This window comes from Martes martes (genome assembly GCF_963455335.1).
Source record: "Martes martes genome assembly, chromosome: 12".
NCBI lineage: Eukaryota > Metazoa > Chordata > Mammalia > Carnivora > Mustelidae > Martes > Martes martes.
This window is the reverse complement of record NC_137900.1, coordinates 88,455,608-88,480,591: the sequence shown is the minus strand read 5'-3', so window position 1 is coordinate 88,480,591 and position 24,984 is coordinate 88,455,608. Positions and strand designations below refer to the sequence as shown.

The 24,984-nt window shown below is 60.5% G+C and overlaps 2 protein-coding genes and 1 long non-coding RNA gene across 7 annotated transcripts in view; 1 reads left to right on the top strand and 2 right to left on the bottom strand.

Annotated features, from left to right (window-relative positions):
- NIBAN2 (niban apoptosis regulator 2) overlaps positions 1–22,666 on the top strand; it is a 50,874-nt gene extending 28,208 nt beyond the window's left edge. The window contains exons 2-14 of the mRNA XM_080819981.1: positions 1,962–2,092; positions 7,591–7,719; positions 9,353–9,458; positions 10,697–10,864; positions 15,836–15,951; positions 16,501–16,605; positions 16,690–16,852; positions 17,973–18,160; positions 19,044–19,199; positions 19,700–19,816; positions 19,954–20,061; positions 20,145–20,256; positions 20,666–22,666. Of these exons, the coding sequence (XP_080676107.1) occupies positions 1,962–2,092; positions 7,591–7,719; positions 9,353–9,458; positions 10,697–10,864; positions 15,836–15,951; positions 16,501–16,605; positions 16,690–16,852; positions 17,973–18,160; positions 19,044–19,199; positions 19,700–19,816; positions 19,954–20,061; positions 20,145–20,256; positions 20,666–21,249 (2,183 nt within the window). The 3' untranslated portion in view covers positions 21,250–22,666. The remainder of the gene's footprint in view (positions 1–1,961; positions 2,093–7,590; positions 7,720–9,352; positions 9,459–10,696; positions 10,865–15,835; positions 15,952–16,500; positions 16,606–16,689; positions 16,853–17,972; positions 18,161–19,043; positions 19,200–19,699; positions 19,817–19,953; positions 20,062–20,144; positions 20,257–20,665) is intronic.
- On the bottom strand, positions 17,713–21,762 carry LOC308353188. Its single transcript, XR_013967755.1, has 3 exons — positions 21,405–21,762; positions 18,561–18,719; positions 17,713–18,251 (listed from the first exon to the last, which is right to left on the bottom strand). It is a non-coding gene; the product is annotated as an uncharacterized lncRNA (long non-coding RNA).
- A 537-nt stretch (positions 22,667–23,203) lies between the features above and the next one.
- The window catches only part of LRSAM1 (leucine rich repeat and sterile alpha motif containing 1), a 41,159-nt gene continuing 39,378 nt past the window's right edge, over positions 23,204–24,984 (bottom strand). For all 5 annotated transcript variants that reach the window (XM_080819983.1, XM_080819982.1, XM_080819984.1 and 2 more), the window contains 2 exons: positions 24,167–24,953; positions 23,204–23,365 (listed from right to left, as the gene is read on the bottom strand). In XM_080819983.1, coding sequence (XP_080676109.1) covers positions 24,831–24,953 — 123 coding nt within the window. In that variant the 3' untranslated portion in view covers positions 23,204–23,365; positions 24,167–24,830. The remainder of the gene's footprint in view (positions 23,366–24,166; positions 24,954–24,984) is intronic.

Below are 24,984 nucleotides of genomic sequence, written 5' to 3'. Positions count from 1 at the left end.
CCCGCTCAGGTTAACGCCCAGGAGGTGGTAGCCAAGATGATGGGAATGATGATGGGATTTATCAGTATTATTGTCTCCCACCATCCCATCTTCTCTCTTGGGCTCCCCTCCGATTTCTTACCCCTCCTTGCTGGCTCCCCCTGCCCCTCCCAGTCCTGCCTCATCATTTTTCAAAACAATTCCCGTGGTCGTTGTGAGAGTTCTGCTTGTTTATGGTTTTTAAAAAATAGGCATTCAAAGCAAATTCCTCATTTGTTCCCCCCCCCCCCTCCCCATATTGGAATCTGGACAGCCATGACCTCATTCCGGGAAAGGGGACCACAGGCAGGGTCTGTGGAGTGGGGGGGGGTCCTTGGTGGGCTGAGCTCTTCCAGAGGGAGTAGAGGGATTGAGCCTGCCTGAGACCCCGGATGGGGATGTGGCTGCATGCTTTCAGCCTTCCTCCCCGGCCACCACCTCCTAGCGGGGCCCCTGGACTGCACCCCAGCTCCACCACCCACTGTCTATGTGACCTTGAGCCTGTGACTTCTTAACCTCTCTGGGTCTCAGCGCTTCTTCTGGGTCTTCTCGAAAATGGGAATCACACCAGCCCCACTGCACAGGGAGGGCTCTTGAGAAGATCAGATGAGATGCTGTCCGAGCTGGGTGGCTCTTGGAAAGCAGAGACCAGCCGTAGGAGGGACGGCGTCTCACCAGCCCCTTCTTTGAGAAAGGCCCAGGTCTTCCAACCTGGAATCCCAAGACTGACAGAGGCGGGTGGCCTGTCCACCACGGAGTCTAGTTTTCTTAGTGTGCAGGGAACTGAGGCCCAGGGAGGGGAGCCGCGGAGTGAGCCGGCACGACCCTGAAGCTGGGACTTGAGCAGCAGCTAATCGGGACGAGGAAATCTCTCCAAGGAGAGGGCCTCCTTGTCACGGGTCACCGCCCTCCCTGGGCCTCAGTTTCTCCATCTGTAAATAGGGTTGCCCAGGCAGTGCCGGCCCTGAGCGTCTGGTGTGTGTTGGGAGAGCCCTGGAGGCCACAGGAGTCGCCTTCTCTGTTCAGAAACTGCTTTGGCAGCAGAGAAGCTAATGGCCTGTGGAAGCAAAAAGGTGGTTAACTTGGGGGATGAGTTAATTTTAGAATGTTTGTTTATTTTTTGAATCGTGGAAGGAATCACGGTTGTAAAATAATTCAAATGCTGTAATAGTGAAGAAAGCAGAAAATGCAATCCACTCGACCCTCCCATTCCCACAGCCAGGGGTCCCCCGCAGAGTAGCTGGGGCGTGCTGCCTTCTGGGACCTTTTCCTCCGTCTCCAGGCATAAATAACTGAGGCACAAACAGAAGTGATTTTAAATGAAGTAACACTCAGCACGTGGTTCCGTAACTCGCTTTTCTTGACGTGGCCGGGTGTGGGCACCTCCGCCCTGGTGGTACCCGTCGGTCCCCCCACCCACTTCCTGTCCCAGGTGCACAGGCAAAGGTGGGAACCGGTGTTGGTGCACGCGCACCTGGCTCGCGTCGGCTGATCGCCTGGGTGAGTATATACACCTGCTCCCCGGCGAGGTGTTCCAAGGGAAATTCCTCCAGGAGTGAGCGTGGCATCTGGGGCCCCACGTGAGTCCTTAGAATTTGCACGTGCAGCCGAGTTAAGGTGTCTGTTCCCCCACACCCTGACTGGTCTCTGCCTGCGTCCGCCTGGTGGCTGAGAGGCTCAGTGTCTTTTCACTCGTCTGTCGGTTTCTCGTGTTTTCTCTGTCTCCGTCATCGGCCGGTTTCCCATCGGAAGGGCCACCCCCTGTGTGCAGGGGATGCAGCAGCGCTCTGGCCTGGAAGGAGGGGCAGGTGAAAGGAGAGAGCTTGGGCCAACGGTTTCACCAGCCGGCGGTACCGAGCTTGGCCGATGCCCCTCCGTGGGGCATGGCTGCTGCTCGAGGTAACTGTCCCGACCTCACCGTCCTCTTTGGTCTTCCCTTTCAGAGAGAACCGGGAAGATCCTGACGGAGTTCCTCCGCTTTTATGAGGACCAGTATGGCGTGGCCCTGTTCAACAGCATGCGCCACGAGATCGAGGGCACGGGGCTGCCGCAGGCCCAGCTGCTCTGGCGCAAGGTGAGAGGTGCTGAGCCGGGGGCGGGGCGGGCCCCCACATGGCCTGGGCCAGTGGCTTCCTGTCCCGGGGGACTCAGTTTACCGTTGTTGCCTCGATGGTCTCTAGGGGCCCCACCTAGCATCTTTTTTGGTTTAAGATTTTATTTATTTATTTGAGAGCGTACCAGAGAGAGCGAGCGAGCACGAGCGGGGGCAGGAGGAGGGCAGAGCGAGAGGGAGAAGCAGACTCCCTGCTAGGCAGGGAGACCCATGTGAGGCTCCATCCCAGGACTCCGGAATCAGGACCTGAGCTGAAGGCAGATGCTTCACCAACTGAGCCCCCCGGATGCCCCCCACCCAGCTTCCGAATGGTCAGATAACCCAGGGGTCTTGCCAAGACCCCTTCATTTGGCATGGGGACTCCCTGCCAGCTCTACCCCTCCATTGGTGGAGCTGCGGCTCTGGAATCATCTTGACAGGCCTGGGTTCAAGCCCACTCCCCGCCCCCCACTTTCCTTTTTCTTTTTTTTTAATATATTTTTAAATTTTATTTATTTATTTGATAGAGATCACAAGTAGGCAGAGAGGCAGGCAGAGAGAGAGGAAGGGAAGCAGGCTCCCTGCTGAGCAGAGAGCCTGATGAGGGGCTCCATCCCAGGACCCTGGGATCATGACCTGAGCCAAAGGCAGAGGCTTTAATCCACTGAGCCACCCAGGTGCCCCCCACTTTTCTTTTTTCAAAGATTTATTTGTTTGAGAGAGAGATTGTGCACACATGTGTGCCCGTGAGAGCGGGAGGAGGGGCAGAGGGAGAGAGAGAATCCTCAAGCAGACAGCGAGCCTGATGCGGGGCTCGATACAGGGACCCTAAGATCACGACCTGAACCAAACTCAAGAGTTGGATGCTTAACCGTCTGAGCCACCCAGGCGCCACTGGCCACTCTTCTTTAAGGCCCGTGAGCAAATGACCTGCCCTCGTGGCACCACTGGCCACTCCTCTTTAAGGCTTAATGCCCATGAGCAAATGACCTGCCCTCGTGGACCTTAGTTTACCTTAGTTTACTCATCTGTGAAATGGGGCGAGGACACCTGCGCAGGGGTTGTAAGGATGAAAGAATCAGTCGGCCGGGCGCCTGGAGCGGGGAAGGTGCTCCGTGAGCGCTGGCTCATAGTGTCAGCATCACCAGCCTTGTCATTAGCCTGTCATTAGCAGGATTGTGTTTGCCCAGTAAATATTTGTTGTGGGACTGGAAGCTGTATGACTGCGGCCCACAGTCGCACAGACTGTGCGGGTCAGCACAGACTGAAGGAGGCACACAAGGCCTCCTGGGAAGGGGCCCGGCAGAGACTGGCCTCTGAGTGGGGCCGGGGGCAGGACCGGTGGAGAGGAGGTGAGGGAATCTTGGAACACACTGGTCATGAGTGCCCAGCTGGAAGCCAGCGGCCCCAGGCCTGAGCCTGTGGGGTGAGCCTTTGGGCCGTGGGACCTGGGGTCGGTGCTCCCCCAAACCCTTGCTCCTCTGGGGTGGTACAGGGGGCTCTGAGTCAGCCCAGGGACGATCCAGGGCATTCCTGTTCAGTGACCTTCACCTTCTACCTCCCCCAACCCCCGCCCGTACAGCCCAGGGGTGGCAGAGGGGAGGGTGACAAGTAGGAAGGGTGCTGGCCCCACCTCTTTTGCAGGTGGCCTGTCCCGGAGTGGCCAAGCAGCAGCCCAGAGGCTACCTGCTCCTGGCTGGTGGCCCCGGGGCAGAGTGTCCGCCCACCAGCTTCCCTCTGGGGAACTGGACCGGCTGAGCTGATCCCTCACCGGGGCTCCAAACCAGGTCAGCCAGGCCAGCCCAGTGCGGCCGCTCTGGTCCTTTGTGGCTGAATTCCGTGCTTGGTGGGCTCCAAAGCTGCCCTGGGCCACCTCGCCGCATCTCCGCACCCAGTCCTGTGGGCTTCCTCCCGGCTGCCCCGGTCAGCCTGTTTGCGGGCTTCCGGGGCAGGGGAAGGACTGTAGGGGAAGGAAGGAGGCCGGAACGCTGTGGTCTGGCGGAGGAAAACTCAGGGGTCCGGGCCCAGAGCTTCTTGGTAGCTGCTGGCCTGGGCAGTTGAGTCAACCGTCGAGGCTCGGTCTCCTGACCTGACAGGTGGGCACCTCCTGCGGGGGGCCGTGGAGACGACTCCCCGAGAGAATGAGGGAGCAGGTGGGGTTAGTAAGACACGCAAGTCCCTCGTTGCCCGGTAACCTCCAGCCCGCCACCTCACCTTCCCGAGCCTCAGTTTCTCTGCATGTGAATGGACACCCAGAACCGCCTTCATGGGCCAGAGGTGGGAGAGCAGCCTAGGGATGGGGCGGGGATGTCCTGGGGCCTCCGGGTGGGGTTCAGATTATGTGGAAAGGGACCCGTCTGGGGGTCGTGGAGGTGTTACAGCAGAAGAGCCTCCGAAGGCCCCAGACTTGGGGGGTTGGGGTTCTGTCCTTCTTGACCCCACCCTCCCCCAAACCCAAGTGGTGGAAAATGTGTCGGGTTATCCTGAGACCAAAGGGGCCGGAGCTGGCTTTTGGCACGTGTTACCCTTTGGTGTCTTCTCAGTGGGAGGGGCAGCTGGAGGCGTCACCTGAGGAGAGACAGGTGGGCCCACAGTCAGGGCCACACATGGAGCCAGGCAGGTGCAGAGGCCGCACTGGTCCCACAGACACTCGGGAGACAGTAAACCGTCACTTACATAAACCGGTGCCACAAAGGAGAGGACAGAGTGAACTCAGCCTGGGGCGGGGGTGGCAGTCCCACCTGGGCCTCTTGGGGGGGGGGGGTCGTCTCCGCTGAGGACCTGCCAGGAGGAGAGACTGTCAGGTTGTGGGAGCGGCGCGTAGAGCTGGGCCTTTCAGTGGGTCACCCAGGGTGGTGGAGGCAGGATGCGAGCCAGGTTCGATTCCTGCCGGGGGTGGAGGGCAGGCCGGGGCTACGTACCGGAGCCTCGGAGCATCATGGGACCCTTTATGTCTGGTCCCTTGGTGTCGTGGCCCCCTCCCCATCCTGTGGCAACAGAGAGCCGAGGTGGTGCCCGGAGGTGTGGCCCGCACTGGCTGTCTGGCACGTGCCCTCTCGTGTGGTGTCCCAGGCAGCTGGGGTCCCAGTGACCCGAGTGAGTGGTGGTGTCTGATGGCGCGAGGCTTGAGAGTCACTGCAGGAGGGACGTCTGTAGTAACGCTTTAGTGCCCATTGTAGGAAAGCCACAGTGACATGTCAGTAAGAGGAGTGAAAGGAAATCACCCCCAACCTCCAAAAGCAGGGATTTTTTGTCCCGTTTTGCCCCTTAGGAAACTGGCCATTGTGATAAATCAGGATAATATCATAATAGAAATACGAATGTTAATTGTCATCATAATGTCAATTGTTTTTATTAGAAATGATAATACAGTAGCAATAGTAATAGTAAAAAACCAGAAATCCTGTTAAAAATAGCAACTGGGCTGTGTGGGTACCGCTCATCCAGAGGGTGGGACATCGCCCTGAGGGGTTCTACTTCTGTCCACACCCGCGATGTGGACACTGAGGCTCAGAGAGGCGGAGCCGCTTGTACAGACTCCCGCCGCGTGGGCGGTGGGGCTGGGGCTGGGGCTGGAATCCGGGCCGTGGGAACTGGGGTCGCCGTTCGCCTCCCCCCCGCCCCCCCGAAGATCCCCAGCGCAGCGTTGGAGAACTTGGCAGAGTCCAAAATATTTTGCCTGGACTGGCAGGTTCCGTTTCATTTCCTGCAGCCCTTCCAATGGAAACATGACTCTGCCATTTGAAAGTCTTAAAAATAAAACCCAAACCCGCAAGCAACCGCCCATTACGGGCTGCCCCTGGGTCTGGGGGAGGACTCTGGTGTGGGGGGGGGGGCTGGGCTGCCCCTGAGGCGGGGATCCTGCCATGAGCTGGGAGGAGGACCAAATGGGGTGGGTGGGGGCCCTGAGGGGGAGCGAGGGGTCTCACCAGGGTGTTAGGAGAGCTGTCTGCTCTTTCTTTCCAGAAAAGATGGGGATTTGAGAGCTGGGTTTGAGAGGAGGCCCCTGTCTAAATATAGCTCACTGAGGAGAGCTTTGTGACTGGGCAAAGCCCACTTATATGCGGTGGGGTGGCGGTGTGGGGAGGGGTGGTGGGGGGACCATTTTCTTTTCCTGTAAATATTTTTATCCCCGGCTAGGAAGCAGTCCGGGGTACTATTGTTTGAGTACAATGGGCCCTCCTTTTCCAAGAGTGTTTTGGCATTTCCCCTTGAAGAGTAGTGGGGAGGTTGCTGGGGGGAGGGGGGCCCCTGTGAAGACACAGGCCTTGGGGTGGGAGGCTTGGGACCAAGGCTCCCACCTGACTCCAGCTACAGGGACAGAAGCGGAGCGGGGAAGCTGGGGAGGGTCAGGCACTGTTAATATTAATACTTTCTGCCGTTATTAATAGGATGCGTGTTTATTTTTGCAAGAGGCTCCATATTTATTGGAGAACAGCTAGAACCTATTGAAACTCCATCCATCCAGGAGTAAGCCTGCCCCCTGTGGCCTCTGTATCTCCCTTTCCTGAAACTTCCCAGTGAGGGTTTTCTCAGGAAACACATTCTCAGCTCTCAGGCACGGCCACCCCTCCTCCTCCCCAAATAAGTCAGCTTGTGGAGCCGGCAGACTGACACAGTCTGAGGAGTCCCAGCGCAGTCACGGAGGCTGGGACTGTCGTGAGCCGAGCAGACCGCCTGTCAGGTGCGTGCGATCCTGCACACGGCATCTCACGGAATCCTCGAGACACTGGGCTGAAGTCACTGCTGTCCCCGTCCTCATGTCACAGATGAGGACACTGGGGCTCAGACAGCTGATGTGACAGGCCCGAAGTCACACTGAGTCAGAGGAGGAGTCCAAGCTAGGGCTTTGCAAGGAAGGTCTGGGTGTTTCTGCTACCCCATTGGTCATCCCGTCTGCCAAGATGCTGGTCCAACATTGAACCCTCCAAACTCAGGTTCCCTCCAACCCCACCCGAATTCATGGAGCTCATCTTATTAGCTGTCAGAGTCGGGGAGGCTCTCCGCAGCCACCTTGGCCAAGTTTTTGTTACCCTGAGGGGAAACTGAGGCAAGAGCAGGAAAGAGACTTCAGCAGGCATCGGAGCCTTCGCTGTACTGGCCTGTGGGCATTTCCCATCAGGCTGGTGGGTGGATGGGGAAGCAGCCTTCCGTGGGCTCCAGAGACCTGCCCCAAGGTTCTAGGGCCAGGATAGAGTGGGAGACCTTGGACCTGGCTGGGCCCTGAATGCTGGTGCCTGGCTCGGGTTCGAGTCCTGGCATCACTGTGGCTCTGGCTGGACCTCGGGGAAGCCCCTTTGCCCTGAGCCTCACTCTGCTCATTGGCCACGTGGTTAAGATGCAGCCCTGCCTCAGAGGAGGACTCAGGGAGATCAGGATGAGGGATGTGCTCAGCAGCACCCCCCTTCTTGGGGGAGCCCCACTGGCCGACTGGGCTGTGGGGGAGCCAGGCCTCACTCCACACCCCACCTCATCCGCAGGTGCCGTTGGATGAGCGCATCATCTTCTCCGGGAACCTCTTCCAGTACCAGGAGGACAACAAGAAGTGGAGGAACCGCTTTAGTCTCGTGCCTCACAACTACGGGCTGGTGCTCTACGAGAACAAAGTGGTGAGCCCCCCCATGCCCCCCAATCGCACCCCGGCTCTGCTCCTTCTCTGCAGCCCCCATGCCCAGCCTGCTTGTTCCGCTGGCTTCCTCTAAACAGCCCAGCGCTGGGGCTCCCCTTTGACTTTGCCTGCCCCTGGAAACAACTCGCCACTAGTCCCTGCCCACCTCAGATTCTTGTCCAGTCCCTCCAGTGCCAGGCGGGAGCTCCTCCCCTCCATCCCCCACCCCTCCCAGCCTCCTTCCTGGCTGGGCTTCATGCGGCTCTGCAGCCGCTCCCATCCTCGCTCTTCCATGGTCACAACCGACTGCTGACACAGGAGTCTGGCCATCCCCTTCCCCCACTTACCCCAGGGCTGTGATCCCATCTTTTTCCTTCCTGATTCCTCCGCCCTGCCCCCTCCCCCACTGCCCCATGGCCCCCTGCTGCCTGATGGGGCGGTGTCCTGTCCATTATTCCTTATCTTTGCCCTGGGCCCTTGGGGAAGCTCCCCTGGCTGAGCCACAGACCCAATTTCTTCTCCCAGACATTTCTCCAGAGTAGCAAAGGACAGGCCTGAGTGCCCTCTGTTTAAGGAAAATCAGGGATAAAGAAACAGAAACAGGGTCGGGAGCAGACTGATGGCCCCTGGCAGGGGTCCTCAAGCTGGTGCCACCCGGAGGGTGTATGGCACAAGCTGGGCCTACCCAGTTTGATCGAGGTCTGAGCAGGGCTGATAGTTTGTACTTCTAACAGATTCTCAGGTGATGCTGGCGGTGCTAGGGACCTAGGACCACACTTCACAAATCAGTGCCCTGGAGGTCCTGAGCCATTCTGAGGAAATGTGTTGGGTAGTGACACCTAGTGGCTAGAGGCAGCATGGCAGCCCTGCTGTACGAGCCACTATGACAGAGACCCTTTTTGGCCACTTGGGTGTAAGAAAGCAGTGTCCAGAGCTAATTCTCATCCAAAGCAGATTTGTGTGGGGCTCAGAACCTAGGAATCTGCTGGACAATGCAGGGTAATAGTCAAAGACTCTGGAGCCAGGAGGCGCACAGACCAGGTCACGTCCTCGGTTGGTTGAGCACAGGCTGTTGTGAGCTTGTGGCTAACGATGGTACCCACCATTGGATTGTGAGGATTTTGTGGGAGGAAGCAGTGCAGTGCCCTTAGCACGGTGCCTGGTGTGTAGTAAACACTCACACTCAGCTGGTGGGGGCTGCTGCTAACAGGGGCGGGAGTGCTGGGAATGCTCACCTCGGCTGGCTGCGAGGCCGGGAGCCAGTCATGTTACAGGATCATCTCACGCAGTCCTCACTCGGCCCTGTGGGGTGGGAGCTGTCATCGCCCCGGTTTAGTAGATGAGGAGACAAAAGCATAGGAGGCAAAGGAGCCTGGTGTTAGCGTCACACAGCCGGTGTTCAGTGGAGCTGGGATTTGACCCCCAGCCAGGACGCAGGTCATTACACCAAGTGGTCTCTAATCACCTCGGTGGGTGGGCTTCTCCTCCTCTTTCCTCTCTCCCCCTCCCCCCTCCCTTCCCCTCCTGCATCAGGCAGGTCACACTGAGAGGGCTCTGGAGCCTGAGTGGAACATGGGGCTTAGGCTTGGCCATGCCGTAACCCCCAGCGGCCATCTCTCTTGTCCCTTCCTCAGGCCTACGAGCGGCAGGTCCCACCCCGGGCTATCATCAACAGTGCCGGCTACAAAATCCTCACCTCTGTGGACCAGTACCTGGAGCTCGTTGGCAACTCCTTACCAGGTAAAGGAGCCATCTCACCCCATCCCAGGCTGAGATGCCCTGCTTGGGCCCAGGACGTGGCCGGGGGAGAGGACAGCCCTGATCGCAGAGCTCCAGGCTCCACGTTTGCAGAGGGAGTGGCCAGGCCTCGAGGGGTGGCACGTGCCCTCAGAGGGGAGGCCGAGAGGGGGTTTGCCTGAGGCCACCCCGTGAACTGGGCCTGGGCCGGTGTTGGCTCCTTGCCGCGTGTCGGCTTCCTGAGCCTTACAGTCACAGCTATGCCGTGGGGGTCCTGCTCTCTGCCCTTCCCACCTCCCTGAGGCCTTGTGAGATCCCTGGAGCAGATGACCCAGGTGACTCTCTATAAACTGTGGAGTCAGTGGTGCATTGGTGAGGAGTTCTTCCCTGTTTCCACCCCACCCTGTCGGGAGCACATCTGCCTCCCAGGTGATCCCAGGGAAAGCTGGGGGTGGGAGAGCCACCGATCTGGGGGGCAGCCTGTGTCCCACCCTCCCGACAGGGCTTAGGGGTAGAGCGCCCTGTGCCCTTGAGGGCTCCGCAAAGCCCAGCATTCCTGAATTCCAGCCCCAAGGCTGGCTTTGTTTTTGTTCTGTCTTCTTCAGCAACTTGGCACTGGGAGGACTGACCTTGGGCTGTTGTGTAGACCCTGCGAGGTGTTGTGTGCCCCCAGGCCCCACACAGGGATGCAGAGCCAGGCCTAGAAGAAGAGATGTCATTGTGTTAACAGGGGCGAGGTCCTAGCCCCGGGACTGCTTATTTCTCTGGATCTCAAATATCCACGGGGAAGAAATAGAGAAAAATCTCCTTTTATTTATTTTCTGTCCCCCGCCCCCCCAACCCTCCCTCCCCTTGGGACATTTAAGCTACTCTTTGGCCTCCACAGCTGAAATTTGAAGGGAAACCCAAGAAGGTAGTGCTCCGCCTCTGAGCCTGAGGCCTCTCCGACCCGAGCCCTGTGCTGTAGGCACGGACTGGCGAGCCTTTCCCCAGGTGCAACGCCAGCTCTGAGAAACGGGTCTGAACATGCCTGGGGACTCTGAGGTCCCTTTAGCGGGGCTGCAGTGGCAGAGAAGCATGCTGTTTCCCTACTGACTTGCTGCTCAGCCCAGAACAGGCCAGCCCTCTCCCGGCTTCAGCCAGCCCCTGGGAGCTGGGCCCGGGGATCCGTCGCCTGCCGTCCCCCCTCCCCGCCCCAGAAACTGCAGGGGGCAGCGGCTCAGCTGGCGCTTTCTCCGCAGGGACCTCGTCAAAATCGGGCACCGCCCCCATCCTCAAGTGCCCCACGCAGTTCCCACTCATCCTCTGGCACCCTTCTGCCCGGCACTACTACTTCTGCATGATGACGGAAGCCGAGCAGGACAAGTGGCAGGCGGTCCTGCAGGACTGCATCCGGCACTGCAATAATGGTGAGGGGCCCCTGGGCTCGGCGGTGGTGGTGGTGGTGGTGGCGGCGGCGGCGGCGGCGGCGGGGCAGGGCGGGGGGCGTGGCCTGAGGCATGCGCCGAGTGGCGACACCTAGTGGCCGAGTACGGTGCGGCAACCCTGCTCTAGGAGCTGTTCTCGGTTTCCCGCGGTGGTCGTTAGGAAGCCACTGCGATGTCGCCTTTTAACTCTCTTCCTTGAAGAAAACAGTTGTGTCCGGCCTGGAGAAAATTTGGGAAATTGTTCTTGGAGGGGGTATGGTTGTTGAGCCCTTCGACCCTGGGGTCCAGAATCACAGCCCCGATTCTGCCCCTTCCTAGCAACATGGCTTTAGGAGGAGACCAGCTTACCTCTCTGAGCCTGTATGAGATGGAATTAGAATCCCTCCCTGGTCTTAGGGTGTTTGTACAGATTCACGGTGAGAGTCCACTCGATGCTTGGTGCAATGACTCTTATTTATTCACTTGCTTAATTTCTTTTTTTTTTTTAAGATTTTATTTATTTATTTGACAGACAAGAGGGGGAACACAAGCAGGGGGAGTGGGAGAGGGAGAATCAGGCTTCCTGCTGAGCAGGGAGCCTGATGTGGGGCTCGATCCCAGGACCCCAGGATCTTGACCTGTGCCAAAGGCAGATGCTTAACCAACTGAGCCACCCAGCACCCTGTTTAATTTCTTTTTTTTTTTTTTTTAAGATTTTATTTATTTATTTGACAGATCACAAACAGGCAGAGAGGCAGGCAGAGATAGAGAGGGAAGCAGGCTCCCCGCTGAGCAGAGAGCCCGATGCAGGGCTCGATCTCAGGACCCCGAGATCATGACCTGAGCCGAAGGCAGAGGCTTTAACCCACTGAGCCACCCAGGCGCCCCCCTGTTTAATTTCTTTTAAAATATTTTAGTTTTAAGCAATATCTGCCCGCAGTGTGGTTCTCGAACCCACAACGCCAAGATCAAGAGTTGCATACCCCACTAACTGAGCCAGCCAGGCACCCCAAGACTTCTTTGATTGTATCATTTGTTGCCTTACCCTGACCTATAGGGTAGCCTGGGAGTTCATGGCCTTTCTTAGTGTTCTCTTCTGTAAAGTTACGGGGTCTCTTTCCGCTTGCTCATTCATTCAGTGGACATCTTTAGTGTCAGGCGGAGGCTGTACCCAGGGAGCCAGACCTGGGTCCTGCCACTGTGCGGCCAGCAGCCCCGTGGGGGCCGCAGACATTAAGCAGGAGGAGCAGCTGTGCTGGGTGCTGGGTGGGCGCCGCCCCGGGAGCCTGTAGGGTGTGTGTGGGGGGGTGGGTGCTGACCCTGTGTGTGCAGACAGTGGGCCAGCTGAGGAGCTGAGGGTTCCGCTGAGACCTGAAGGATGAATGCTCTAGCCTTGAGTGTGGAGGGCAGGCTAGAGGGCAGCTCGGAGGCGGGGACAGTTTAGAGGAGTTGCATGAAGCCCTGCTCTGGGGGAGGGTGACCCAACGCACTGGGGGGCCATGGGGTCTGGTCCGGAGGGCCCTGCAGGGCCGTAAGGAGTTTGATCAAAAATGGGGACAGTAGGGCACTGAGGGTCTTTGTGCCCTTGGGGAAGGAGCAGCCTGTGCTGAAACCTGAACCTCCTTCCTGGTGACCTGGCGGGGGGCAGGCAGGAGAAGGAGGCCACCACCCCCACCCTCCCTGCCCGGCATGCCTCCCGTGCTGGGGGTGACAGCGTGGGCACCCACGCCTGGAGGCTGGGCTGCCGCCGTGACTCGGCTCGCCCACCCATCCATCCTCCCTGTTCTGCAGAGCCGCCTTCCGCCTTCCGTCTGGAATCTGTCATGTGGGAGGAACCGGGTCTTCAGCTGGGCCAGCCCCTGTCACCTGGACCAGGCCCTGTCACCCACAAAAGGCCTCCTGTTCCCAGATCCCCTGGGGCTGTGGGGCCAGGGCTGGGCGGAGGCCATCTGGGCTCTGGCTGCCTGGCCTGGGCACCCGCCCCGCTCCTCCCTTCTTCCTCCCTCCCCGCCCCAGCCCTGGCCCAGCTCTGCCCTCCCCAGGTTTCCCGGGCTGACGGCTGAGCTGGCGGGCCCACCCCAGGTTGGGGGTGGGTTCCCCTTGTGCACAATGCAAGGATGACAAGCTTGAGCTCGGTGGGATTGCCGGGAGGACTGGTTTGGGGAGAGCTCTTGGCCCTGTGCCTGGCACAGCTGGGAACTCACCTGGGAGGCTGAGGGGAGCCCCGTGGGTGGGTGCGGGTGCTATGGGCAGGAGAGGGCGGGGAAGGAAGGCAGCCTGCGGCTGGGTTTAGAGGAGCTTTCCTTCTACCCCAAGGACTGTGGGAAAGTTCTCTGCTTCCTCTAGCTTGGAGGCCAGGCCTGGAATTGCTCACTCCGGGGGCTGCCAGGAAGTGGGGGGAGGTGGGGAGGGGGGAAGGAGGCCACACTGGGGGAACGCCAGCTCGTCCCAAGGCCCCCCTTACATCCTGCATTCCTGGAGCAGCTGGGGGTGGCAAGAGGCAGCTGGGGCACTGAGCTGAGCCCGCAGGGTAGGCCAGGGCTGCAGAGGTCAAGGCCTCTTCCTGTCTGACTGCCATCCCCCTTATTCTGCTGCTTGGGACTGAGGAATGCAGTTTCCTTTCTCAGTCTGACCCTGATGACCCCACGGGCAGGAAGTCCCCAGGTTTGGCTGGAGTCCGCCAGTCCTGTGTTGGAGCCCGCCTGCTGCCTAGCTGTGTGTCCTCTGACCAGTAACCTGGCATCTCTGAGCCAGTCTCCTCCGTCGGGAAAAGCGGGACTGAGAACAGCCATCCCTCGCAGGGCTGTTTGAGGCTGGGATGAGGGACTGTGTGTGAGGTCTCAGGCTGGGCCTGGCGTCTGGGTCTGCTTGGGCGGCCACAGCCCGGATGGCTTACACAACTGTGGGGGCTACAAGTCCAAGATCAAGGTGTCAGTAGGTTAGTTTCCTTCTGAGGCCTGTCTCCTTGACTTGCAGATGGCTGTCTTCTCACGCAGCGCCCCCTCCTTGTGCACATTTTGCATCCAGATTCCCTCTTCTTTCAAGGACACAGTCCTATTGGGTGGGGACCCACCCTAATAATGACCTCATTTTACCTAAATTACTTCGTTAAAGCCCCAACCTCCAAATATAGTCACCTTCTGAAATACTAGGGCGTAGGTCTTTAACCTAGGAATCTGGGGGGACACCGTGCAGCCCCTGCCAGCGAGGCTCAGGGGAAGAGGTCAGGAAGGGGACCTTCTCTCCTATGAGACTCAGCAGCCCAGCCTGCAGAGTAGAGATGTCCTGAGGGTCTGAGAGCCCAGGCCTGGGATGTTGTAGCCTCCTTCCTGCTGCCCCCGCCCTCCAGCCCAACATACCCCCCCACCCCAACACCCTTGCTTGTCTGTAGACCGTACATGCCCTCCGGTGAGTGAGGGCGCATGTACAGCACAGCCCACATTTTCTAGGCAAAACCTGGCCTCTGGGAGGCCGTGCTCCTCCTTCCTCCCTGGCCCGATGGGCAGCCCCGCTGGAGCACCCCTGCCCTGCGCCAGTCACTCTGCCCGATCTCAGTCCCTGAAAGACAGCGGGGAGACCCCTCCAGCCCCCACCCCGTCCAGGGAGCCCTGTTTCCCACCGCTGAGCCCCCTTCCAGCGCTGACAGGCAGTGACTCCTGCGCTCAGCCGGATGTGAGGGGGCTGCCCCCACGCCCAGAGGGGCTTTTTCTCTGCGGGGGTGACTCAGCCTGTAGTCAGTGCCGTGGGAGCCGGGGTTTTGGAGGCCCAGACTGCTGTTTCCCCTTCCTGGGCTCCAGGGACACAGCGGTCGGGGGCATGGGGCCAGTGCGGCCGCCCCACTGCCTGGCTCCACGTGTTAACCATATTCTTCCCCGAGTCCGATTTTGCAACTTCCTGCTGCTTGCCTCCCCTGGCAGCCGTTTTGGGGGGCCCATGCCTCGTTCCCTGACCCACCTCACCGGCACGCGGAAGGAGAGCGAGCTCCTGCGGCCGCTGCCAGCACCACCGGTAGCATGAGTCTGGGACTTGTGTGTTGTAGTGGGACCGGGATGCCGTGGTGAATGAGGGGGACCCAGTCCGCCCATGGGCAGCAAGAGCACCCCGACCCCGCTAGGCAAAGTAAAGGGCGACACGGTGTGGAGGTGGGTTCCGCTCTGGGGCTCCCGCGTGACCAGTTCCCAGCCCGTACCCACGGCTGGAGCCTCACCGTGGATGTGGGAGGCCAGGCCGGGTCGTTGTTCCCACTGCTAGGAAGGGAAAACTGAGGCCCTTAGGGTTCAGGGATCTGGAGCAAGACTTGGCAGGCTACGCAGCGCAGGGCCCAGAATTTGGCCCATTGCCTACTTTTGCAAATCAAGTTTTACCGGCTCGTTGGTTTCCAGATTGTCTGTGGCTGCTTTGATGCCGCCGTGGCAGAGCGGGGTGGTTGCAACAGAGATCATCTGGTCTGCAAAGCTGAAAATATTTACTGGCTGGCCCTTTGCAGGGAAAGTTTGCAGGCCCCGATGTGGACACTAAGGGTGGGGAGCAGGACTGGAATGAGGACCTCGGGGTTCCTCTGGCCCACCCTCTGCTGTGCTGGCCGCATCTCCCGGCAGGGGTGGGGTGACCTCGGGACCCAGCTCTGCCACTCACTGCCCCGGGACCCCCAGCCAGCGGCCTGACCTCGCAGCCTGCGTTGATCTGTCAAGTAGGGTTGAGGACAGTTTGGGGTGGTTGGGAAGATTTAAGAAGGGAAGTTGCATACGAAGGAGAGTGCTGCACTGCTGTTGGTGGAGGGTTATTATTGCTGTCACTGTCACTGCAGACATGACCGCCACCATCGCTGTGAAGGCAGTGGGGCTGCAGCTGGGGTGTGCCTGTGTCTGCACATTTGGGGGAGGGAGCGGGTGTTTGGGCCGTTGGTCTGTCGGTCTCGGTGAAGGCCACTGGGCCATCCCACCGACCTCCCCTCTCCCTCCCTGTCTGGAGCAGGGATCCCTGAGGACTCCAAGGTAGAGGGCCCCGCATTCACGGATGCCATCCGCATGTACCGCCAGTCGAAGGAGCTGTACGGCACCTGGGAGATGCTGTGTGGGAATGAGGTGCAGGTGAGACCGAGGGGGCTGCTGAGGGGACTGTGGGAGTCACTCCGAGGACCAGAGCGTGGTGCTAGGCACAGAGACTTTGGGCTCAGGTGCTCCCAGTTTGTAAGGAGACAATAAGATCATTTTGGACAAGCGGAGATACTTTATTCAGTCATTTACGGATCTCTCTCCTGACCCAGGGGCTGGGTGCTTCTGCGAGTAAGAGGGACATGGCCCGCACCCTTACTCTCTCTCTAGCAGGAGAAACAGATGTTTGACAAATAAACACACGTACTACTATGTGCAAGTGAGGGGGGAAGGAGGGGTGGTGTTCTAGACAGGGAGGCAGCAGGTGCAAAGGCCCTGGGGTGGGACTCCTGGTTCTGAGGATCCTGCAGTTCCCTCGAGCAGATGAACTGGGACCTGGGGTAAATGATGCTCAGGAGAGAGGGCAGTGGAGACATGGAGCCAAGGCCGGGCCCAGAGGAGGTGGGGCTTGAGAAGAATGTGGAGAGGAACCTGCCAGCTGGACATGCTCTAAGCCCTGGCCTGGCCTGTGCCTCCTGGTCCTAGATCCTGAGCAACCTGGTGATGGAGGAGCTGGGCCCTGAGCTGAAGGCGGAGCTCGCCCCGCGGCTGAAGGGGAAACCACAGGAGCGACAGCGCCAGTGGATCCAGGTGGGTGCGTGTGGGCTGGGAGGCGGGAGGCTGTGCCCACCTAGCACCCTGGCTCTGGCTCTGACGCCGTGGCTCCGCCCACAGATCTCCGACGCTGTGTACCGCATGGTATACGAGCAGGCCAAGGCACGCTTCGAGGCGGTGCTGGCCAAGCTGCAGCTGGCCCGGCCGGCCATGGAGGCCACCATCCGCACAGACATGGACCAGATCATCACCTCCAAGGAGCACCTGGCCAGCAAGATCCGAGGTAGTTAGGCTACCTGCTGTGCTCAGGGGCCCAGGGCGGCCCTCCCGTCTGTGCCGTGGACCCATGTACAAGTGATTTGATTCGTTTGGTCATTTTAAAAAATGAAAACCAACCCAAGCTGTTGTTCTTCCAACCTCTGGGTGTTGTTTTATGGCTATTTTTGCAAACCCAGACCTTGAAGATGTCTGTCTGTCTTGTCAAGGAAGTTCCAGTGTGTCGCTCAGCTTTAGTCGGTCACAGACTTGACCGTGGCTTCATAGGCATCCGTTTAGCTGTGATGATGCACTCGGATCAGGGCTTGCTTTTCGGGGTCCGCACACATTCCCTTCTGTTCCCGACCCCCTATCCCCTGCCCTGCACGCTGACTGCGTGCAGTTTCTGGGCATGTCAGTTGCCTGAGCCCCTTCTGTCCTCACTGTGCTGGGTAGACCTCGGAGAGCTCACGTCTGTCTGGTGCAACAAACATTAGCTGGGCAGAGGAGGGGGACGGACCTCACAGCACCCTGGGTGGGTCCGAGTGCCCTGGAGCTGGTCATGCCCAGGGGCCCGCGGCCTTGTACGTGGCTGCACAGAGCAGGGGCCGGCTCAGCATGTGCAAAACCCAGAGGCTCACGGAGTCTAGCAGGGTATTTTTTGTTTTGTTAAACAAAGCAACAACACCCCTAGAGATGTGCTTCTTTCCACCTCGAGTGAAGCAGAACAACGCTGACCCCTTTGGGCGAGCTGCTTTCTTAGTTTCTTGCCCTCAGACTTTGAGAAATATCAGGAGCTGATCTCAGAACCCCTTGTTCTCTTTGACACATGGATCTGTGAGTCATTCAGTTTGCTGGTGTCACAAGTGGCTTGCTTTTTCTTTTTTTAAAGATTTTATTTATTTATTTGACACAGAGAGAACGCAAGCAAGGGGAGTGGGAGAGGGAGAAATGGGTTTCTCGCCAAGCAGGGACTCTGACACGGGGCTCGATCCCAGGACCCTGAGATCATGACCCGAGTGGAAGGCAGACGCTTAATGACTGAGCCAGCCAGGTGCCCCACAAGTGGTTTTCTTTAAAAGCGAATACGATCGCGAGTCTCTGGGCTGCGGGTGCCATCCGCTCACCCGGCTCCCCTCTGGGCGCAGCCTTCATCCTCCCCAAGGCAGAGGTGTGCGTCCGGAACCACGTGCAGCCCTACATCCCGTCCATCCTGGAGGCCCTGATGGTGCCCACCAGCCAGGGCTTCACCGAGGTGCGGGACGTCTTCTTCAAGGAGGTCACCGACATGAACCTGAACGTCATCAATGAGGGCGGCGCCGACAAGCTGGGTGAGGTGAGGCCAGGCCCCTTGCCCCAGGACATGGCGTGCCGGGCCTGGGTCCGCTCTGCTCCTGCCAGGCTCTAGCTGTGACTCAGGGTGTAACCTGTCACCAGAGGGTCTGCTGGAGACCAAGCGGCTGAGGGTGTGAGGCCCTGGGACGCAGCAGTCAGAGGAAAGGGGGAGCGCCGACCCCCTCTACCAGGCTGGTTACTTTAGTCTCAAAGGACTTAACAGAAGAGGGAGGGAGAGGAGGAGGGGAGGAGGAATTGAGGGGAGGCGGGGGGAGGCGGGGGGGGGGGAGGCAGAGAGGGAAGGGGAGAGGGTGGGAGGGAAGGAGAGGCAAACCTGACAGGAAGTAGAATTACTTAGGTACCATTTCACGTACCCCACCCGAGGAGACGGCACCTCTTACCTCTCCATTACCCAGTTCTCAGGGTGCACAGCCTTCCACAGACCCCATTTTGGGGTACATGGCTGCTTGACACCCCTTGTGGCTGTCAGGTGGGGACAGAACGGATCCCGTAATGTTAGGCCTCCTCTTCCGTACCCCGCACTGAGGAGTCCACAGACACTGTTGGAATTTGAGAACCAGAAAGGACCTTAGAAATCATGAGAAACTGTCGCGTGTTTGAGGCTGCAGAGTCGGAGGCTCAGAGAGGGCGAGCGACTCGCCGGGGTCCCACAGTGCCCCAGAAGGCATGAGAGCCTCTCGCCTGGCACCGTGGCTGCCGGACTGCGCTCCGGCCTTCACGTCCTCATCCCTCCGGGCCTGGGACCCCGCAGTTTACCCCGCAGTTTACCCCGCAGGGGCCGGGCCCGGACTCCTGGGGCCCTGGGCAGGCTGTGGTCGGCCTGCAGTCCGGGGGCCCCGGCTCAGGTGCCCGCTCCCCTGCAGTACATGGAGAAGCTGTCGCAGCTGGCGTACCACCCCCTCAAGATGCAGAGCTGCTACGAGAAGATGGAGCCGCTGCGGCTCGACGGGCTGCAGCAGCGCTTTGACGTGTCCAGCACAGCCGTGTTCAAGCAGCGGGCCCAGATCCACATGCGAGAGGTGGGCCCCAGCACCCACCGCTGTCCCCCTGCCACGGGCCCCGTGTCCTGGGCAGAGGCCCTTCCCTCCGTGGCCTTACGCCCTGGCCCTGCCTCCTCCTGGGCCCCCCAGCAGCCGTGCTCAGTCCTGCTCTGGCCTCTTGGGTGCTCCCAGCTGCTGGAACACCTGCCCCTCCGTTCACCTGGTTAGTCTGGGCTCCTTTTTCCTGTCTCACTTTAGAGACCCCTTCCTCCAGGAAGCCCTCCTTACTCCCCAAGCCCCTCCCTGCAGGGCCCAGGACCTCTGTTACCTTGAGGCAGGGACCGGCCGGTGCCCGGCACTGTGCCAGCACACAGTAGACACTGAGTGAAGATGGGGGTGAATACATAGGTTCACCCACAGGCTGCCTGCGCACCTCCCTAGTGGACCTGGGGGCACGGGCTGAGGAGCCCCTCCGAGGTGTGCAGGGAGGGGCTGGGGTCACTCCAGGGCCCTCACGTGCCCTGCGATGTGCCCTGCAGCAAATGGACAATGCCGTGTACACCTTTGAGACCCTCCTGCACCAGGAGCTGGGGAAGGGGCCCACCAAGGAGGAGCTGTGCAAGTCGATCCAGCGGATCCTGGAGCGGGTGCTGAAGGTGAGCGGCCTGGCCCCGAGCCCAGGCCCCGGGCTGGCACCAGGCTTGCTGTGCCTGCGGGAGGCACCACAGAGCCCCCGAACTGGGCCAGGATTCCGAGGCTCAGGTCCGTCCCCCTGACCCCCCTTTCTTGGCAGAAATATGACTACGACAGCAGCTCGGTGCGGAAGCGATTCTTTCGGGAGGCGCTACTGCAGATCACCATCCCGTTCCTGCTCAAGAAGCTGGCGCCCACGTGCAAGTCGGTGAGTGTGCCCCTCACCCCCCCACCCTGCCGTAGCCCCCTCCCACCACCCAGCTGGCCTAACCGCCTGCCCCACCCCTGCAGGAGCTGCCCCGGTTCCAGGAGCTGATCTTCGAGGACTTTGCCAGGTTCATCCTGGTGGAGAACACGTACGAGGAGGTGGTGCTGCAGACGGTCATGAAGGACATCCAGCAGGGTAGGGCAGGGGGGCGGGGGGCGGCTGAGGAGCTGCTGTGGGGAGCCTCACTGCCACGGGAGGGGGCGGTGATACGGATGGCTGCTGAGAGGTCGTCCGGGATCCAGCCCAAACCATGGGTCTTAGGCCTGGGGGCTGGTTTCCGTACGCGGTGCGGCCCCAGGGCGGGTAGCATCATTTCTCTGTGCTGTCCTGAGTTGTCAGCTCAGGGCTCTGGCATCACAGTGTCAGAGGAGGGACAGGAGGACACAGTGGTGGCCAGCTTGGGCTGCTCGTTCCCTGCACTGAGGCCTGGGCTAATCGTGAGGCCAGGGACGGTGATGGGAGTCCTACTTGGGTACCATTGTGGGGGTGGGTGGCGGCCGCAGCCCCCATGCCAAACGTCCTGACCCCCCTTTTGGCTCCGCAGCCGTGAAGGAGGCCGCCGTGCAGAGGAAACACAACCTCTACCGGGACAGCATGGTCATGCACAACAGCGACCCCAACTTGCACCTGCTGGCCGAGGGCGCGCCCATCGACTGGGGTGAGGAGTACGGTGGCAGCATGGGGGACAGTGGCAGCCCCAGCGTCCCAGAAGCAGCCACCCATTCGGAAAAGCGACGGCGTGCCAAGCAGGTGGTATCCGTGGTCCAGGACGAGGAGGCAGAGCTGCCCTTCGAGGCCGGCTCTGAGCCACTATCACCTGCGTCCCCGGACAGTGTCACCGAGCTCCGGGGCCTGCTGGCCCGGGATCTGCGGGCTGAGAGCCCCCCGCCGGCCGGCCCTCTGCTCAACGGGGCCCCATCTCAGGAGAGCCCCCAACCCACGGCAGCCCCTGAGGCCTCGTCGCCGCCTGCCTCACCCCTCCGGCAACCCCCTCCTGGAAAGGCTGCGGACCTTGAGCCTCCCAAACCCAGTGACCAGGAGACCGGGGAGCAGGTATCCAGCCCTGGTGGCCGCCCCCCCATCCACACCACCACCGAGGACAGCGCAGGGGTGCAGACGGAGTTCTAGGCTCCTCCCCTGAGCTCCTGCTGGACATGGCACATGGGCCACCCCCTCTGAGACACTGGCAGGCTTGGCTCCAGGTGGGGAGCCCCGGATCTAGGCCTTGGGGTGGAGGGAGGGGAGGGCCCTTGCACCTCTGGGGTGGGGCGGGGGTGGCCCACCTGAGTCACTTTACTGGGTTCAGTCACACTTTGCTCCCCGTTTTCTCTTCTGTGGGATGATGTCGGGCTTCCTGCTTGTGCTGGGAGGTGGGCACAGCTGAGGGGGCTGAGGTGGCCGCTGGGTCCCTGGGTCCTCCCTTCCTGCCTTCTGGGGCCGTCACGGGTCTCACCCTCCTCCTCAGAAAGACGGATATAGGGTCCTTGTTCGCTGTGTTACTTGCCCGCTGAATTCTCTCCCTTCTCGCCGGTGGAGGGCGGCTCATTGGAACCAGGAATAGGGAGCTTTGAGGCCCAGCTCTGGGTCCGGACCACTGTCGTCCTCCATCCTGGCTGGGCCTCCGGAGGCCAGTTTTGGAGTGACACTGGCCTCGCTTTCCCTGCCCTGGGTGAGGGGAGGTGCACGGGGGGGGGCTTCAGGCTGTGGATGCTGGGTTGGGGGGAATGCCTCGTGGAGGAGAAGGGGCGAGGGGCCGGGATTGGAATGAGAAAGGCCCAGGATGTGCTGGTCTGTGGAGAGGAAGTGTTCCAAAGGAGAGAAGAGGTGAACTGCCGGGGAGGTGTTGCCAGGAGTGTCCCCAGTGCAGGCTGGGGCGGCCGCGGGAAGGGCTCTGGAAGCTGGAGCAGGCTTTGCACCCCCCGCCCCTCAGGTGGAGACACACTCTGGGCTGGGATGGAGGGGTGACAGGCCACTCGGAGGTGGGGTTTGGGGGGCGTGGGTTCGGTCTTCTGAGGGCGACCCCCAAGGTACGTACTGTCCACCAGGGGAGCTGGGTACGGCTCCCCAAGGCACCACTGGTGGCCCCTGAGGATGTGGGGTCAGGCTGTGGCTCGGCCTCTGCTGCCTTGGAGTCACCAAGTCATCTCACCCTGAAAGATTCCCTTCACAGATGTCCTCCTCCCTCAGCGGCTTCTCTGGGGGCGAGGGGGTGAAGGTCGAGTGAGACAGCCCCAGCCTGGCAGCCCCTACCCCAGGGCCCGGGACCCTCTGGCTTCCCCAGTCCCCTCCGACCCCTTGATCTGCTTCTCGGGGCAGGGGCCTCAGGCCCCCAGGACGTGCGGCGGGGGCTGGTGCTCAGGGACCCCTCGGTCCCCCAGCCTTCATCTCAGATGCCTCACTAACCTTCTACCACCACAGTCCGTATTCTGAGCTCTCTTCTAGTGCCTTCTCTTGGGGGTTTTCTCAATCATCCTTCCCAGATATCGTACTGAAAATATTATGCAAACTGTTTAAGCTTTACTAATCAATAAATGATTTAAAGCCAGTGGCCTGTGTGTGGTGCTGGCAGGGGGAGACCTGCGCCGGAGCTGGTCTAGGACCCCCTGTGCACCTACTTTTTGGGCTTATCATTTGACCCCCTCTCCATGCCTGGTCCGAGGATACCGCCCCGGAGATGGCGTGCAGGGCGCACAGGGGACGGGCCTGGTGGCAGCTCGGCCTTCTCAGCAGGCTGTTCTCTGGAGCCGGGGAGGCCAGGAGTGGGTGGCAGCAGCTTTAAGGACAAGTCACCCTGGGGCGTCCACAGCAGGGGGAGGCCCCCGGGCCCAAGTCGGATCGGAACATCGGTGTGGGAATGTTCGGGATTCCTGGTCACACAGCATTCACTGAGCCCTCGCCATGAGCTGAGCACTCCGGGAGGAGGGCAGCCTCATTACCGCCATCTCGCCACCGTATAAACTGAGGCCCGAGAAGGTGTGCCTCCCTGGCTGAGGTTACAGGGTGCGCACACACAGCTGGCGGGGAGGTGGTGTCCCATGCAGGGGTGAAAACAGGCCTACTGGGTGGGATGGTAGCCAGTCACCTTGGGGGACGATGGCTTCCCTGGGTCCAGCCAGTGGTCTGAGAGCTGGTCAACAAGGGCCAGGGTAAAGGATGGCGGGGGCCTTGGGGCGGGAGACCAGACAGTCAGCTGCAGTCGTGCTGTGGTCCTTGGCAAGTCCCTGCACCCAGCATCGGGCTCCATCTATAAAAGTGGGGGGGGGGTGCAGTCTCAAGTCTTTCTCCCTGGGCCTAGTGAAGAGCCCGGGTGATTTGCAAAACGCTGTGCCCTGTGTGGCCCTGCCGGCACAGGTCTCGGCCTCCCTTGGCTGAGCTGAGCCCAGATTTGGGGCAGAGGGAGGGAGCCAGGAGAGGTCCCGGGGAGTGAGGGGTAGGGGGTTAGATTGTGGGAAGAGGCCCCAGCTCTTGCCTGGAAAGTAGGACTTACAAGGGGCCTTCATCCCATCCCGTTTAAGCCTACAAGACAGTCCCTATCAAGTAGGGAAACTGAGGCGCAGGGGAGACAGGGCTCTCTGCCACTCCAGGGCCAGGCCCCTGCATCCAGCTTCGCATCTAGCATGACCACTTAGTGCCCCCTGGTGGCCACCGACCTGCGTCGGGGCCCCATCAGGTTCCTCACTGAATGAGTGGGGAAAGGAGTCTGGAAGGCGGGCCAGGGTCAGAGTTGGCTGGAGGCAGAGCCCAGGTGCCCCAGAGACCCACCTCTAGCCCAAAGCAAGCTGCCCTTTTGTGCCCGAATTTACACAGTAAATGTGCAGCTCTAAGCAAGTGAGGGGGCACGGCTCCTAGAACTGTGCAATGAACAACCCGCACAACTGCCTGGCTCTAGGAGTCGAGATGCTCCTGGGCTCAGCCCCAGCACCGCTGTGTCTGGCTCCCAGGCACTGGGCCCTCGGCTCTTCTTTGGGGTCGTGGTGAGGGAGTGCAGCACCCACCCCAAACACACACACACACACACACACACAAACACACAAACAACCCCAACCTGCTCCGCAGATTCTCCACGCCCTGCTCTGAGCCCGGTCGGTCTGTCCACCTGTAATGAGGGCAGATCTGGATAACTTGGCATTTGGGAATGCCTCTGCCACCTCTCCCCACTCCCTCTGATTGAGGTAAAGCCCTCCCCCAGCTCCCCCAGCCCTCACCCCCTCCTCTGCCCCGGCCCCACCAGGCCCCAGCAAGGACTCAGAAGGATCAGGCTGGAGGTGGGTTTATTGACATTCCTGCTTCGGGTCAGGAGAGGCAGATCTGGAGAGCAGAGTCAGGAGGGGCTGGCGTGGCCCGTGGCACAAGGCCTGCACTCAGCATACACTGGCAAGTCCATCTGAGGCCAGCCCATGGCAGTCTGGGGGACGCCCCACACCCGCTCTGCACTCGGCCAGGGCCCTCCCGCACTTCCACCACCGCCCCATGAGGACACTTAGGCTCCCGGAGGGTGCCGAGGGCTGTAACCTGCCATGGTCGGACTGCTGGGAAGTGCCCGAGGCCAGGACCGTCCCCCTCCCCAGCCCAGGTGTGCTTGGACAAGAAGGGGGGCTGCTCCCAGGCCTTGAGGAAGGGCCCTGGGGCAGAGGGGGTGGTCTCAAGCAGAGCAGGAGTCAGGGTCGGGTGGGCTGGAGCGCGGGGCCCCGGGGGGTGGCGGCTGGGACTCAGCTGTGGTAGAGCCGCAGGCACTGTGCGATCTCCTGGCGGCACAGCGGGCACGTGCGCAGGGGCTGGCAGCACTGGTGGCAGCAGCAGACGTGGCCGCAGTTGAGGAAGATCATCTGGGCCTGAGGAGAGACCGTGGGCGCGCCTGGGTCC